Below are 17313 nucleotides of genomic sequence, written 5' to 3'. Positions count from 1 at the left end.
TAACCTTCATCCCTGCCTCCATCACCATTTCAGGTCCTTCATCCCTGATCCAAACGAGTCGAGGCGGGGCGGGGCGAAGCCCGGTTGTCCTCCGGTCCACTGCCATCCCTACTTAAGCGCCTGATTGCCGGTCATAGGCCCCACACCTGACGGGGCCTATCGCTAAAATTGTCATGTGATGGCACCTGATCTTTTGGTTAAAAATTAGCCAATTCAGTTCAGAATAAGAATTGTCTGATTCCATGAATCATTTTGAAAATCAATTCAAGGTCCGATACGATTCTGACAACAATGGGTCAGACCAAAGATCCGTTAGAGATCGTAGATTGCAAGATTTATGATTATCTCGGATCTAGATCTTAGGCAATCAAGGGCACCCTTAGGGAGTCTTTGAGTGCCTTTAATATCTAAGCATGGATGGCACGCTAATATGGCACAGGCCCCACTCCAAGATCCAAACATCTGTTGTCAGTATCGGCATTGGCCTTGAATCGTTTGGCCATTGAATCAGCTGTATGAGCCCATACGGATACTCGAGTGAATCATTTTGCATCGGCCAGAAAATAATAAAAAAATATTACATAACGTGACATATGTTAAAAATATTAAAATAATATTTTAAAAAATAATATTTTATATTTTTTATATTTATTAAAAATTAGCCGATACAGGGATGAAGCGTATCCATTTTCTGTAGATACGATGAGTATCGGACGATACAGGCCGATACTCACCGATACCCCATGTTGCGAGTGGGGCCTTCTAGAAGGAGCAGAGGCACGTGTGAGTGCAACAGCTAACTCCCATTCTTTGCCTACGGAATAGCCTGTCGGTGGTGGACGCTGGATTCATTGCAACCGGCTATTTATGTTTTTGGCCCCATCCTCACAAAATGATAAACAAAATGGACAGATGTCAGTCATCTCTCTCATGATTTTTTTTATTTAAAAAGTACATGAGTACCAAACCTATGTCACAGGGACACGCCATTTTCGGTATTAATTTAATAATTTTTAATAATATTCTGATACTTTTTTATATTTTTTTCAAAAAATATGATTTTTACTATTAAATTATTAAAAAATAAAGAAAAACTCTGTGTCCTCGTGTTCTATTTTCTGAAAAATTTTGAACTTGCTAATCGAACTGGAGTAACGAGTCCTAATATCCACGAATCTTTGTGACATCATACCAAATATACAATTTGATTTGAAGCTAAGATTGTGTAAATGGATTTGGAAGCCATCTCGTCAAACACCCCAACACAAAGGTTAGTATTTGGTAACGGTGATATGTAGGGATGGCAGTGGGGCGGGGCGGGGCGGGGGGACAAGGTCTCCACCCCCGCCCCGCCTCAAAATTTTATCCTCCACCCCCGCCCTGCCTCCCTAGTGGGGATGGATTTTATCGTCCACCCCCGCCTTCATCCCCGTTTCATGTCCTCCATCCCCGGTTCAAACGGGGATGAGGCGAGGCGGGGCGGGGCAGGGATATTGCGGGGAAAAGTGGTTGGGGCGGGGATCGGGGCGGGGTGGGGAAAAGTGCACGTCCATCCCCGCCTCCACCCCCGGACGAGGATGAATTTTAACCTTCGTCCCTGCCTCCATCCCCGGTCCAAACGGGGCGAGGCGGGGCCCCGCTTTCCCCCGGTCCACTGCCATCCCTAGTGATATGAGGTACAAACAGGGGTGTCAACGGGTCGGGTTTGGTTTGGACCCATGTGAAACCAGATTTGAACTAGATTTTTGGGTCTGGACCTGAGTCTAATCGGATCCACTATAAGAAAAACCATACCAGGACCTAATAAGAACTACATAAACCAAACCCAGTAAAACCATATTTTTTTATCATTTTTACATTGAAAATTTGTCGGTCTTAATCGGAACTCGGGTCGCATCCAGACCTGGTTCTTAATCGGGTCTTCTTATTTATCACTATATCCGAACCTATAGGGTTCGGTTCGGGTCTGGTTTGGTATACCAGTTCCGTTGACACCCCTAGGTGCAAATGCTTCAGGATCACATAGATGCATATTGTTTTGATTAAGTCAGACTTGATTGATGGATTTCATATGGTCCAAACACTAGGAATTGGTGTTTGGATTATATTCTTTTAGACTTTAAAAACATGACTTTAGACGTGAACGTATCATACATTGTGGGCCGTTGATTTTTGAAGCCTTCCAAGAGTCATGCTTGTCTTCTAGAATCTCACAATTTAAGTGTCGATTCCCACTAAACAAAACATGTTCAAATAGTTCACATACCAAGTGAAACCAGACTTGAACCAGATTTTTGGGTATGATATCAGGTCCAGACCCATGTTTAATTGGGTCCACTATAAGAAAAACCATAACCGGACTCAATAAGAACTACATGAATCAAACCCGGATCATATCCAGTAAAACCATATTTTTTATCATTTTTACATTGAAAATTTATGGGTCTTAATCGAAACTCAGGTCAGCCTGGGTCTGGTATAAAATTTCACAAACTATACCTGGGTCCATGTTTTAATCAAACCTTTGGGTTTGATCTTGGGTCTTAATCGGATCTTCTTATTTATCACCATACCCGAACCCTATAAGGTTTGGTTTGGGTAGGTAAGCCCATTGACACCCCAAGGTTAGAATCACTAAAAAAAGACGTGTATACCCTATAACAACAACAGCAACAAATACCCATATAAAAGGGGTTAGACTGTAAAACAAAAAATAATACCGACTAAACATGCCCCATATCATGATTGAAACCAATCAACTTTGAAGCTGTCCATTTCAATCATGGATGCATCTAGATTTTTTAAGAAACTATGGTCCACACAGAGATGCCATCAACTTTTCCTCGGGGTTAGGGTTGGCAATGGACCCCGGGCGGGGGACAAGGTCTCCACCCCCGCCTTGTCTCAAAATTTGAGCCTCCACCCCCGCCTCCATCCCCATGTCCTCCATCCCCGGTCCAAATGGGGATGAGGCGGGGCGGGGCCCCGTTTTCCCTCGATCTATTGCCATCCTTTAGAAGGATTGGGGACGGGGCGGGGGAAAGCGTAAGTCCATCCCCGCCTCTATCCCCGCACGAGGATGAATTTTAACCTTCAGCCCTGTTTCATGCCCTTTATCTCGGGTCCAAACGGGCCCCACCCACTGCCATCCTTACTCGGGGTCTATGCTACGAGTTGGCTTGTGCAAAAGGGTGACACCCATAGGAATCGAACCTTGACTGCTGGTCTAGTAGCCAAGGCTCCACCATGTGCACCATGGGAATCCTTTTATTGTTGATTGGACTTGCTTTATGAATTAGGTGGAAACAACTCTTTTGTTTTTCTTTTTTTTTTGTGTTTATTATAGGAAAGTTTTCAGATGTCCAACAAACTTTTGGGTTTAATTATGTGCACACCAAAAGTTTGGGAGCTTGCAGATTCTCACCAAAGTTTTGTTATTGTTTAACTAATGTTGAGCGGTCCTTGGGTTAATACCAACTCGTGTTGATGAAGTTACAATGTTGCCCTTTTAACAGTTGAGAAATGCATTGGAGTGACTGTGCATAACTTGCATTAAAAATGAGAAAGAGAAGAACAAGACTTGATAGATGCCCTTTGTTTTCAAAGGTAGAGCACACTACCACTTGGCAAACAACTTGATGTTTGTTATAATTGGTAAATAAACAATATATGTTCACTAGTTAAATGAAATTTGGCCCGACCCAACTCGTATGTGATTGAGAGTAGAAAAATGAAAAATGAGCTCTGTATGTGATTTTTATTTTGAGCCTTGATGACCATCCTAATGGTTCATTTGAGTGGATTTGGGTCAACTCTGATCCGACCCATTGACAGCTAGCCCTATCATTGGTATTCTTGAAAATGGGTCTAGATTGTGATGCAAGTTCAACTCATATATCATAAAAAGGAGGTTATCGATTTATGTAAGTTGGATCTATGCTTGACAAGAGAGAGAGAAGAGAGAGAGAGAGAACTATTGATAGGAAGGGTGGAGGATTTTTTTTATTAAATTTTGTTTTTTTTAGAAAAACTTTTTTTTGAAAATTTTTCTCTCATTTAGAAAGGTAAAAAAAAATATACTTTTTTTTTCTTACTTTCACTTTTCCTGCTATTTTCTCAGTTCCAAAAGTGCCGCCCCACAGGTTTGAAATCCAAGTTGATTTCGCATACCTTTTTGTTTCATTGAAACGCCTTTCACGAGAAAGGCCATAAGTTTGTATAATCTCCTGTCAGCCTAGCTTTTCTATGAAAGTCCTTTATTTATAAGAAGAATGTATGAAAGGATTTTCACATGGAAAGAGAAGGGTAGTGATAAAAGCTGGCGCTCACTTATGTCATCATGACACTTTTTCATTGAGGCACTAGCAGAATTAGCAATTTAGGCATAGTTTTTGGTTTTTTGCAAATCCGGCCATGCATGTGTTCAACATGGTGGATTTGTTAGGATTGACTGTTGGATCTTGTATTTTCCATGAAAACATATGATTTTTAGATGCTTGAATGTTTATGAAAGTTATGCGCCATTGATTTTCAAGTCTTAAAAAATCTTATTTATGCCTCATAATCTAATGATTCAAGAGCTGGTTCTTATAAAATCAAATATGTAGATCACATCCTTGTGGTCATACTTAAGTGAAAAAAATAAAACAAATCATGAAAAATCTCTTAGCCAAGGCAGTTCTCACATTCTAGTGGCTCCTTAAATGTTTATTTCATTTAAAGTGGAAAAAAAGATGCCAACTTAGAACTTTCTCATGAAAACTGCATGAAATAAACCGCCCTCACTACAAAATAAGATGAGACCAAGCTGGTTCTAGAGTTAAACAGTGAAATAGTAACTTTCCAAAAGCATAATAGTAAAGGACAAAGCTCTATGCCCCAAGGGAGTTGGGTAGTGGGGTGGGGCCTAGTTGCTAGACAAGCAGTCAAGGTTCTATTCTCATGAGCATCATCTCCCTGTGCAAGTCAATGCGTAACATAGGTGTTGAGGGCAGGGGTCTTAAGCTCTGCCGACACGACAGGCTGAGCCAGGGCAATCAGGTCTTAGTGCCGGATGCGGTTTCTTCTGGTTATAAATTTAAATAAAAAAAAAAAAAAGACAAAGCGCTGCAACTTTGAGGAATTTTCTATGATTAAAGAAAGTGACGTACTGTGAGTCCCACCCTGAGAAAGTAGTTTTGACCAACCAATCTCGACCTCCAAAACACTAGCCTTCTCCAATTTTTATCCATTATTATTCAATCTCAAACGGAAACGAGAACCACTGCTACCAACGGTTCGTTTTCGTCACGAAAGTCGAAACCTACCAAAACGAATGCGTTTGCATGCTATTTTCTCGTTTATGACTCGTCTCAATGTCTCCTAATCGATATTAGTGTTGTCTTACTCACCAAAGTTAAGGATGTCTACAATATTTTAATCGTTTTTATCCAAATTCACGTGCCTTCCAGAGAGAGAGAGCCTTTCTTAATGTTCTTAGTCCGAGAGAGAGAGAGAGAGAGAGAGAGAGAGAGAGAGAGATTCTCTCTTTTTTTTGTTTATTTTCTTATTTTTTTGGTGATATTGATCTCGTGATTTCATTGACTAACTACCCTTCTAGGAATGTACTTCATCTACTCCCATCGTCTTTAATATTTTTTTTATTAAATGAGTTTTCATTTATTGCTAGCGGTATGAGGTTGAGGGGAGAGAGGGATGTAGATGAGAAGAAGGGTAGTTGGGATTTTGATTTCCTTGCATCAAAATCCACACCTAAACCCTAAGAAGTCACTCAGACTCCCTACTTGTTTCTATTTCCTTCACCCTTTTCTTGCCCCATGCTGAGAGAAATACGACCCACCAAACAACTCCCGTTAATGTGACCTCATGAAGCATCCTCCTCCTATCACAACACAACTCTCCTTTTCAGGTTTACCTTGGTTGAGTTTCTATAATTTTTTCCGTTTTTTGTGCAAAAGTGGTTGTTGGGTAGGCACACCAGTAGTGCTTCAACAAGTTTTATTGAGATAGCAATCATAGCATCAGCAATTTCCCTTCCTTTTTTAGTAGTGGGTGTTGTGAATCTGAAGAGATGGGTCGCAGGGATGGTCGGAAAAGGGTGGATTTTAGCAAGATCTACTCATTTGCCTGCGGCAAATCGTCTCTGAGGAGCGACCATTCAGAGATTGGGGGGCCTGGTTTCTCGAGAGTGGTGTTCTGTAACGATCCTGACTGTTCTGAAGCTGCTCAACGCAATTACGCTGCCAATTATGTGTCTACCACCAAGTATACGTTGGCTACGTTCATACCCAAGTCATTGTTTGAGCAATTCAGGAGGGTGGCAAACATCTATTTTCTTCTTGCTGGCTGCTTGGCGTTCACTCCATTGGCACCTTACAGTGCTGTCAGTGCTCTGTTGCCTCTGTTTTTTGTTATTGGGGTCACCATGCTTAAGGAAGCTGTGGAAGATTGGAGGAGATTCAAACTGGTACATGTTATATGAAACTTTTTTTTTTTGTTTCTGCTTTAGTATTCGCCGAATCGAACGATTCTGCAGTGTTGTCAGCTAGTTTTGTTTTCACTAAAACAATCTTCTTCTTCTCTCTCTCTCTCTGTGTGTGTGTGTGTGTGTGTGTGTGTTTTGATTAATTAATGCTAAAAATTAGTGTCATGGTAGGGTGTTCTTGCAGAAGTTTTGTATTTAATAGATATCACCTTCAGCCGAGCGTTTTTAGTTATAATATGATTTAGTTCTTAGATTGGAAACAAGTGTTTCAGATATTAAATTCACAGGGTTAGTTGATGTATGACAAAATAGGCATGTTCAGTATGTATGCATCTGTTCTGTAATTTATTAGGTTAGAAAGGAATCCTGTTTTGCTGGTCCTTTGTTCCTTCCTTTCATTCTTGAGAGCATCCTTCTTGGACCTTTCGAAAGTTCTTGGCAATGGCTATATAGTATTTGACCTTCACCGTTTGAAGAACTTGTGTGGCTGGACAATTATCTGTGGTACCAATATGTGATGTTTAATGCCTGGAAGTGTTGCAGGATGTTGAAGTCAACAATCGGAAGGTAAAGGTGCACCAAGGAGATGGAAGTTTTGAGTATACTGGATGGAAAAAATTGAAGGTTGGAGATGTTGTGAAGGTGGAGAAGGACGATTTCTTTCCAGCTGATCTCCTGTTGCTTTCATCCAGTTATGATGATGCAATATGTTACGTAGAGACGATGAATCTTGATGGCGAGACAAATTTGAAGTTGAAACAGGCACTAGAAGTAACTTCTAAATTGCATAGTGAATCTAGCTTCCAGCAGTTCAGGGCAGTGATCAGGTGTGAAGACCCAAATGCACACCTCTACTCTTTTGTGGGGAGCATGTATTATGGGGATGAGCAGAACCCTCTTTCACCCCAGCAAATTCTTCTTAGGGATTCAAAGCTCCGTAACACTGACTACATCTATGGTGTTGTTATCTTCACTGGACATGACACCAAGGTTATTCAGAACTCTACTGATCCACCTTCCAAGAGGAGTAAAATTGAAAGGAAAATGGATAAAATTATTTATTTTCTGTTTTCCATGTTAGTTGTGATCTCTGCTATTGGATCTGTCTTTTTTGGCATCTGGACCAGTCAGGATATCAAAAATGGGAAAATGAAGAGATGGTACCTCAGACCAGATGATACAACTGTATTCTTTGATCCTAAAAGGGCAGGATTAGCAGCTACTTTCCATTTCCTCACGGCATTGATGTTATACAGCTACTTCATCCCCATATCCCTCTATGTGTCCATAGAAATTGTTAAAGTACTCCAAAGCATTTTCATCAACCAAGACCAAAAAATGTACTATGAAGATTATGACAGGCCTGCACATGCTCGAACATCAAATTTGAATGAAGAACTTGGTCAAGTTGACACCATACTCTCTGACAAGACAGGTACTCTCACATGCAACTCCATGGAGTTCTTGAAGTGTTCTGTAGCTGGTGTGGCTTATGGGCGTGGCATAACAGAGGTTGAGAGAGCGATGGCTAAGAGAAAAGGATCACCCCTTGCCCAAGAGATATCATCATCAGAAACTGGAGATGATGACAGTGTGGATACAAAATCATCAGCTAAAGGCTTCAATTTTAATGATGAACGCATTATGAATGGTGACTGGGTCAATGAGCCACATTCAGATGTCCTTCAGAAGTTCTTTCGTGTATTGGCCATATGTCAAACTGCTATTCCTGAAGTTGATGAAGAGTCTGGAAAGATTTCTTATGAAGCTGAATCACCAGATGAGGCTGCCTTTGTCATTGCTGCAAGAGAGTTGGGCTTTGAGTTTTTCAAAAGGACACAGACGACCATTTCATTGTATGAGTTGGATCCTATATGTAGAAATAAAGTTGAAAGGTCAGAACTGGGATGCCTGTTTTTCTTTCTTTTAATCTGCTTCCTTTTTGCATTCTTGTGTTGATGATTGAGTTTCTTTTCTGCAGGTCATATAAATTGTTGAACGTTATAGAGTTTAACAGCTCTCGGAAGCGAATGTCTGTGATAGTTGAAAATGAGGAAAATCAAATATTTCTTCTCTCTAAGGGTGCTGACAGGTTTGTGGCATGACAGTCAGTCATGAAAACCAGTTACAATTTAAGAAATATTTGATTACCATTATTTTATGTGAAAATGTTTGGTTGGTAGAAGAGTGTCCATAGGTGCTTGAAAGTTTGACTTCTTGTTTCTTTACGATAATTGATCTGATCTGTTCAAATTTTCATGATCAGTGTCATGTTTGAAAGGCTTGCAAAAAATGGGAGGGAATTTGAGGAGAAAACGAGGGAGCACATCAATGAATATGCTGATGCTGGCTTGAGAACTCTGGTTGTTGCATATCGTGAACTTGATGAAGAAGACTACAAGAATTTCAGTGAAGAATTTCTTCAAGCTAAGAATTCAGTAAGTTTAGATCGAGATGAAAGAGTCGATGAAGTGGCTGATAAGATAGAGAGGGATTTGATTCTTCTTGGTGCAACCGCTGTGGAGGACAAACTGCAGAAGGGGGTCAGTAACTGACTCTGAGAAGTGCATTTAGGCATGTCATTTCTACTTTTACCTTTGACATATATCTATTTTTTTCTGTTTTATTACAGGTTCCTGAATGCATTGACAAGCTAGCTCAAGCAGGAATTAAAATATGGATTTTGACTGGAGACAAGATGGAAACTGCAATCAATATTGGGTATATTTTCTATGTATAATTATCTTAAACGGTTTTTGCTGTGATGTACATATGGCATGCTTTTTCATATTTACATGGACATTTTTTTACTTGAGAAGTATTTGCAGCTTTGCATGTAGCCTGCTCAGACAAGGAATGGTGCAGATAATCCTCACTTTGGATACATCTGATATCAAAGTGTTGGAGAAACAGGGAGACAAAGATGCAATTGCAAAGGTAAATAGTTGCAGATTCCCATCATGATTTTGGAAACTAATGATGTTATCCTCTTCAATCAATGAAAAAATTATCAACTTATTCTATCATTTTCCATGTTATGAAATATCCTCGAAATTTCAAATGTCTTTAGTAAGATTAAACTGGTTCTTGGCATATAGAGTTGATGAGTACAGAGGCTATATATATATAGAGAGAGAGAGAGAGTAATGGGTATGTGCTAAATGAAATATGCTAAATGAAACATGCTAAATGGGTTTTTCTGTTCTTCCGGTATTTTTTTCGCAGTTCCGACCCTATAAATGTGTTGGGCATGGTCAATTTATGAGGAATCCACACCTGGATCATGTGTTTTCGATGAAAAAAATGATATTTGGAGCCTCGAAAATTTACAAAGATTTTGGACCGTTGATTTTTTGAACGTTGTAAAAACTCACCCATGTGTCGGAATCGAACACTTCAAGAGCTGATCCCTATAAAATCAAGTACATAGATCACATCTGAATGGTCAGAATTTAAAAATAAAACAAAAAGAACCTGAAAAACTCATTTAGCACGTTTCATTTAGCATATTTCATTTATCACGGACCCATTACTCGTATGTATGTATGTATATATATATATATATATATATATATATATATATATATATATATATATATATATATATATATATATATATATATATATATATATATAACGTTTGGTTCCTTGGAATGGGCAGTTTTGATTTCCCAATTTTTTCCTTTTTTAGTTTTTTTTCTAATCTGATCTTACATATGTGATCTACATGGTTTGTTTAGCAAGAATCCACTTTTAGATCACCCAAATATGACATGTGAGTAGGTTTTTATAAGATTTAAAAAGTCAATGATCCAAATTTTTGTAAATTTTAAAGCTCATAAAATTGTATTTTTTTTATCAGAAAAACACAATCCAGCAGCTGATTCCTAGCAAATAATTCATGCTGAACACATCTGTAAAGTCTGATATGCAAAACATGACTTATAACATTGAAAATCTGCACCGTTCACACCATATGGACGGTGGGAGGAACCAATATGTCTCTCTCTCTCTCTCTCTCTCTCTCTATATATATATATATATATATATATATATATATATATATATATATGCAGTAACATTTGGTAATGGTGACATGAGGTGCAAACACCTCTTTTTTTATTTTCAGTTTTTGGTTGTTTTTCATGAAACTAACATTACAAATGTGATCTACGTGTTTTACTTTGTGGGAATCAGCTCTTGAATCTTCTGGCCTACAATGCATGATACTTTCCCAGGTCATAACATCATGTTTTTTGGTCAAACAAACATGATCTAAAAGCTGGTTGACTGGTTCCCACTATTTTGAACATGTTGATTCTATCCATGAGGTCAGATTGGATAAAAACAATTTAGCATGGAGATCCAGAGGCGTTTGTACATAATGACATCATTACCAAATGTTTTTCCTATATATATATATATATATAGAGAGAGAGAGAGAGAGAGAGAGAGTAGAGCATAGCTGCTGAATCAACAGGTGCTTGAACACCTACTTGATGTTGTTGAGCGTCCATCTTTTTTTACGCAAAAACGGGATAAATGTGCAAAAAGAGGCCAAAAAGGCCATTAGCGGTGCTTCAAAAGCGCTGCTAAAGCCCCAAAGGGACACACATGGCATTAGAAATTTCTAATGTTGTGTGCATCCCTCGACCCTTTAGTGGCACTTTTTAGTGCCGCTAAAGGTTCCAGCAGAACTGGGACCTTTAGCGGCTCTTCAAAAGCGCCGCTATGTTTTGGGGTGTTTTAACAAATTTTTTCTGTTTTTTGTGTGCTGACCATCCATCAATGTGCGTGATGGACGGTCAGCGCGATTAAGCTGCGGTTAAGCAGCTATTGATTCAGCAGCTACGCCCTACTCTCTCTCTCTCTCTCTCTCTCTCTCTATATATATATATATATATATATATATATATATATATATATATAATCAACCCTTGGATCATATTTTTTCGATGTAAAAATATGGTTTTGTTAGGGAGTGAAAATTTGGTATATTGTAGGACATTGATATTTCAACCCCTGAGAAATCCGACTTACACATCAGGAAAACATGTCCAAGGGCCCTACTGAACCAAACATGTAGTATCATATCTGAAGGGCTAGCTCTGCAAAAAAAGTAAAAAGAAAAAAAGAAGTTTGCTACTGGTGGCTTTGGAACACAAGAATATATATATATATATAGATAGATAGATAGATATATATATATATAATTTATTTATTTATATTTATATGCACACACACATATATGTGTGTGTATTATGCTACCATAAGCAAGATGGACAAAATCACCATGGAAATCCAAAAGAACATATCCTGAAGGTGAAAGGATGTTTGTGAAGGCACAAACACGGTGGATAACCTATACGAATGTAGATACTATTAAATCAGGCTTTTGCTGGATGGAGACTTGGTACAAACTAACAGAAAACCTATTTAACAAAAGAAGTGTACATCACAATTCACAATCATTGATCTTGAACTAACATAAGATAATATTATAATGAAGAAATTGGACAAATAATCTAAATATCCAGATAGACTACTAAAACTAGAAAATTTGGTGCTTCTAATACTGCCTCTTATGGACTGCTAGTTTGATGATTTGGGTTGATGTCCAAATGCTAGGCTGGGCCTAGTTCCAAGCTGAAGCATTGATTTTACCATGTATAGTAATTGACAATGGACCTTTTGCTAACAGTGGTTTAAACTTTAAACCCAATAATATTTGGATCTCATTGTATTATTTGTAAAAAGTCAACATTAGTTTGCCTTATGGTTAAGAACTCATTTAACTCATTTTTGACAGCTACAAAGATGCAAAGTATAAGATGACCTTATTTCCTAATGTAATAATCATGGTTTTAAAACTCATTGACTCGTCACTCGGCTCATCCTTGCGTGACCCGTGACTTGGCTGGGTCAACTCGGTGACTCGGCCGGGTCATGTTAACTTTATATTTTATATAAAATATGTGCATATATGTATATACTATGTATATTTTATAGTATTTTATCAATATTTTATATATAATATGCATTGTATGATATTTAATATATAATTTTATTAATATATGTATAACCATATTTTATATATAATATACATATATTTATATTATATTTCATATAGTATATGTAATTATATATAAAATATATTATATATGTATATATATGCATGACTCGCCCATAACTCGGTGACTTGGCCGAGTTTTGTACAAAACGAGTTTGTAGTTTGTACTCATTCTGGGTCATCCGGGCCGAGTCAACTGAGTCACTGGGTTGACCCGGCAAGTTTTTAAACTATGGTAATAATTACTTTCTATTGGAAAACATCTGTTCATTTTTGACAGCTTTAGAGATATGAAGTATACCATGGCCTTGTTTCATAGTACGATCATTACTTCCTATCAGAAAACATCTGTCGAGCGGTTGAGGTGTGTATGACAGTTTGACCATGTATGCTTCTGTGGGGCGTTTTGCCACAGTTTGAAAGCTTCACACTTATAACAGTAATTTGACCATTTTTTTTTATAACAGTAATTTGAAGATACTGAATTTGACCTTTATGGACATTGTTTTTTGTTTACTAGCATTTCCATTTGACTTTGTTTCTCTTGATAAGTATGATTCTTAGACTTTCAGTCTCTGGGCCATCCCTCTTTAGCAACAGAATCTTGTTTTTGATGCAAATCCTTGGATGAGATCAGTTTTGTGCCATGTTACCGCGATGTCGACATGGGTACTGTTACCTAGACACGGCATTTTCCATATCCTATATTATATTATATATTTTTTCCAATATATAATATATGTTTTTCAGTATATATTTAGCCGTGTCCCCGTACCCACATTTTTTGGAATTGCCGTATCGTACCCTCCGCACCTGTTACCCGCACCTGTACCCAGGTGACATAGGTTTTGTGGTTCTATTGTTAGCCACAGCTTTTAACTCATCAATTTGGATGATTTTGTCAGGCATCAAAGGCAAGCATAGTCCAACAGATAAATGCAGGGAAATCTCAGTTGGTTTCTTTGGCGGAAAGCACAGATGCATTTGCGTTGATAATTGATGGAAAGTCATTGGCATTTGCTCTTGATGAAGACGTCAAAAATGAATTTCTTGAGCTCGCAATAAGCTGTGCATCAGTTATTTGCTGTCGTTCATCCCCCAAACAGAAAGCACTTGTTAGTGGTTTTTCTCAAATCATTATGTTATGCTATATCTTATCAATAGTTTATGACTCAGAAACCTAAATTGAGTATAAAAATTATTCAGGTCACAAGGCTGGTCAAAGAAGGAACAGACAAGACAACATTAGCCATTGGTGATGGAGCCAATGATGTGGGCATGCTCCAAGAAGCAGACATCGGGATTGGGATTAGCGGTATTGAAGGAATGCAGGTAGGTTGTACTATAGTTTTCCACTCTTCGTGTCCAGAGTGCATCACTTTGATCCAAGCTGTGAACATCTACTATTCTTTGCATCTTTCCTTTCATCCACTGCTTTGTTTATTTCCCATTAAGTATCTACCTTGGTTTCCTTTCTTTTTCTGTCCTCTTTTTCGTTCTTTGATCATATGTGCTGCTTCAAAATATCAGGCAGTGATGTCCAGTGATATAGCTATTGCCCAGTTTCGTTTTCTGGAGCGTTTACTGCTGGTCCATGGGCATTGGTGCTACAGGAGGATCTCTTCAATGGTACATCCATTTACAGATTTAAACTCCTGAAACATTCTAACACCTTGAGTTTCTGTAATAATATGTTGTTGATGATGCTTTGCAGATATGCTACTTCTTTTATAAGAACATTGCATTTGGTTTCACGCTTTTTCTGTACGAGGCTTTTGCATCATTCTCAGGCCAAGCTGCCTATAATGATTGGTATTTGTCGCTTTACAATGTCTTCTTCACATCACTTCCTGTGATTGCCTTGGGTGTTTTTGATCAAGATGTTTCAGCACGATTTTGTCTCCTGGTAAGTCAATGACTCGGGTTAAATTTAATTTTTATGAAACAATACCATGAGTTTTATCTTGGAAAAATCTATGGTTAAAGGTATTCCTAGATAAAGTTGCAATGTGCAAAAGACTGTTTTCTACATCTCATCGGATGGTGAACATGATGTGAGTGCCTGGTTTAAAAATGTGGGCTAATTTTAGTAATATAAAATCAATTTTGCTGAGATACAAGTGATATATGATTCCTTGTTCGCTCAGAGCATGTCGCAGTCAATCAAAATTCTCCTTTATTCTTGTCTACCCAGCAAATGCTTTTGTTGCTCTCTTTTATATGGGTGCTGCTTCCTTATCTAGGATGACATGGTATTATATCTCCAATTCTTGACAGCTGGAATGTCAATACATTCTCAACTACATTGTTGAATTGGATAGAACTTTTAATCCTAATCCATCTAGTATTGAGTATTATTACTCAACTTTTTCATGGCTATTTTGCATGCAGTTTCCATTGTTATACCAAGAGGGGGTCCAGAATGTCCTGTTCAGTTGGCTTCGGATACTCAGCTGGATGCTAAATGGTGTTTGCAGTGCCATGATTGTCTTCTTTTTGTTAACAAATGCCTTGAGATTTCAGGCTTTTCGTAAAGGTGGTGAAGTTGTGGGCAGGGAAATCCTTGGAACAATTATGTACACATGCATAGTATGGATTGTGAACTGTCAAATGGCACTTGCAGTGAGCTACTTCACATGGATACAGCATCTGTTTATATGGGGAAGTATCGGGATATGGTATCTTTTCCTTCTGGCCTATGGTTCAGTGACACCAACATTTTCTACTACTGCATACAAAGTTTTCATCGAAGCTTGTGGGCCTGCACCTTCTTTCTGGCTTGTTACCGTCTTTATAGTTGTCTCTGCTCTCATTCCATATGTTGCATATTCATCCGTGCAGATGAAATTCTTCCCCATGTACCATGAAATAATTCAACGGATAAGAGTGGAAAGCAAATGTGATGATCCTGAATATTGTGAGATGGTGAGATCGAGCTCTGCCCAGTTAAATATAGTTGGTTTCAGTGCACGACGAGAAGCAAAAGCCAATGGCAAAAAAGAAGCTTCACAAGAGGAAACGATCACTTGAAGATCATGGCTATCATGTACCCTATACATTTCATAAGCAGTTCGCTCGGCTTTTGAGCTCTTCAGCATCTACATGATGCTGCCATTGGTCCTTGAAGTGCTGGATTCAAAACTGTCATAAGACGCAGAGCAACTTAAAGAGCAAAGCCATCAACTCTCGGATATTGTAAACGAGCAGAGGAAAATTTTTTGGTTGCGCCCTTTTAATTGGGATGCACCTTTTTTTCAAGTGGGCGTGTAGCAAATCCCCCCACCTTGTAAGTTTTTGTATTCATGAAATAAAATTTCATACAGTTGCAGGTGCATGGCGCATCTTGGGAACCGTATCAGGAGCATCAAGGATATTAGCCTTAAGTTGAACCGATGTGATAATGTTTATATTATGTCAGAGTGCACAGGGAGAAGGTGACTTGCTTTTTTGTCTAGACTGTCAAATGTTGGTAGTTTGATTCTGTTGAGAGGTGGCTTCTAGACAAGCTTTGCCTAGAGATAGAGAGAGATAGAGAGGGGTTGGTTGGTGGTGTTATTAATCAGATGTACTTGGAGAGGGTGATAACGTATACATGCATTACAACTATTGAGTTATTAATAAGATGTACTTTGGAAGGATTGTATATCATACATCCATTGTAACTATTACGTTTGATGGCTTGTCCAAGATTGGACGAAATAATAAAACAGACAGAACCTGTGTTCTGTCTGTTCTGTAACAACTGTACTCCATCCAAGATGGAAGCTGTGTTCCAAAGTCCAACATTTGTTTTATGTTATGCTGACAGCTTGAACACACATGGATAATGGGTTGGATAACTTCGTTTTGAATTATATGTCTCGATCCGCCAAATGATACGAGTGTTTTAACATGTTTATTATTATGAATTTTAACTTTGGATGTAGATCTCATATTGAATCTAAAAACTAAAAAATGTTTAAAATTTAGGTAATTTGGGAAAAAATAAGAATTGATATGCTTCAAACTGGATTCAAGTATGAAATAAAATGTTTAATTTTTGGGTAATTTGAGAAAAAAATGAGTTTATAATTTTTTATAGACAAATGCAAAAACTATAAATAAATCATAAATAAATTATAAAACACTAAACTCTAAGAAAATAAATCATAAATAAACCAAAAAATCTTAAACTAAAAGAAAAGTAAACTATAAATAATCTATAAAATAAAAAAGCCATAAATAAATTATAATAAAAATATAAAAAATCCTAATTCAAACCCTAATAAGAGAAAATCAAAGAAAAACAACACTAATCAAATACAAGAAATTTTTTAATTAAATTAACTATAAAAACCCTATTTAAAGAAATTTGATTCAAAGCTCTAATAAAAGAAAATCAAAAGAAAAAACCCTAATCAAATTAACTATAAAAAACCCTAATTTAAGAAATTTGATTCAAAGTCTCAATTAAAGAAAAAAAACCTAATCAAATAAAAAAAGCCCTAATTAAAGATATGTGATTCAAAGCCCTAAAAAATCAAAGAAAAACCCTAATAAAAAATATCCGTATTATACGACAAATATGATGTGTTTCTCCAAATGCCCTAAATTTTATGAAATTTGACCATTGTCCAAAATAAAAATAAGCAATTTTTTAAGACCTTTTTACCTTTCGCACAAGCGAACATCATAAAGTTTGCGCGATATATCATTCTGCCCGTCGGCTAAGGAAAAACATCACTTAAATGTATATTTACACATATTTTTTTGAGGTCCT

The 17313-nt window shown here is 37.6% G+C and overlaps 1 protein-coding gene across 2 annotated transcripts; it reads left to right on the top strand.

Annotated features, from left to right (window-relative positions):
• The first annotated feature begins 5449 nt into the window (after window positions 1-5449).
• On the top strand, window positions 5450-15882 carry LOC149814616 (putative phospholipid-transporting ATPase 9). Of its 2 annotated transcripts, none has more exons than XM_089988392.1 (11): window positions 5450-6466; window positions 7028-8379; window positions 8466-8576; window positions 8751-9027; window positions 9117-9205; window positions 9313-9421; window positions 13460-13669; window positions 13761-13886; window positions 14085-14183; window positions 14269-14460; window positions 14946-15882. In XM_089988392.1, the coding sequence occupies exons 1-11, from the start codon at window positions 6071-6073 to the stop codon at window positions 15582-15584; spliced, it is 3600 nt and encodes a 1199-aa protein (XP_089844518.1). In that variant the 5' UTR covers window positions 5450-6070; the 3' UTR covers window positions 15585-15882. The 2 variants fall into 2 exon arrangements, with proteins under 2 accessions (XP_089844518.1, XP_089844517.1); XM_089988391.1 differs by having other exon boundaries at window positions 9304-9421.
• Window positions 15883-17313: the final 1431 nt, after the last annotated feature.

Source organism: Nuphar pumila, chromosome 15 (assembly GCF_984573655.1).
Source record: "Nuphar pumila chromosome 15, dmNupPumi1.hap1.1, whole genome shotgun sequence".
NCBI lineage: Eukaryota > Viridiplantae > Streptophyta > Magnoliopsida > Nymphaeales > Nymphaeaceae > Nuphar > Nuphar pumila.
Note: the sequence above shows the minus strand (reverse complement) of the source record. Positions and strands in the feature narration are given on the sequence as shown.

What these genes read in the sequence shown, in the direction of transcription:
- LOC149814616 (XM_089988391.1), top strand. Translation starts at nt 6,071, where the DNA reads ATGGGTCGCAGGGATGGTCGGAAAAGGGTGGATTTTAGCAAGATCTAC. An exon ending in AGGACAAACTGCAGAAGGGG is followed by an intron (nt 9,028 to 9,116) that starts GTCAGTAACTGA and finishes GTTTTATTACAG; the next exon opens with GTTCCTGAATGCATTGACAA. An exon ending in ACAAAGATGCAATTGCAAAG is followed by an intron (nt 9,422 to 13,459) that starts GTAAATAGTTGC and finishes TGATTTTGTCAG; the next exon opens with GCATCAAAGGCAAGCATAGT.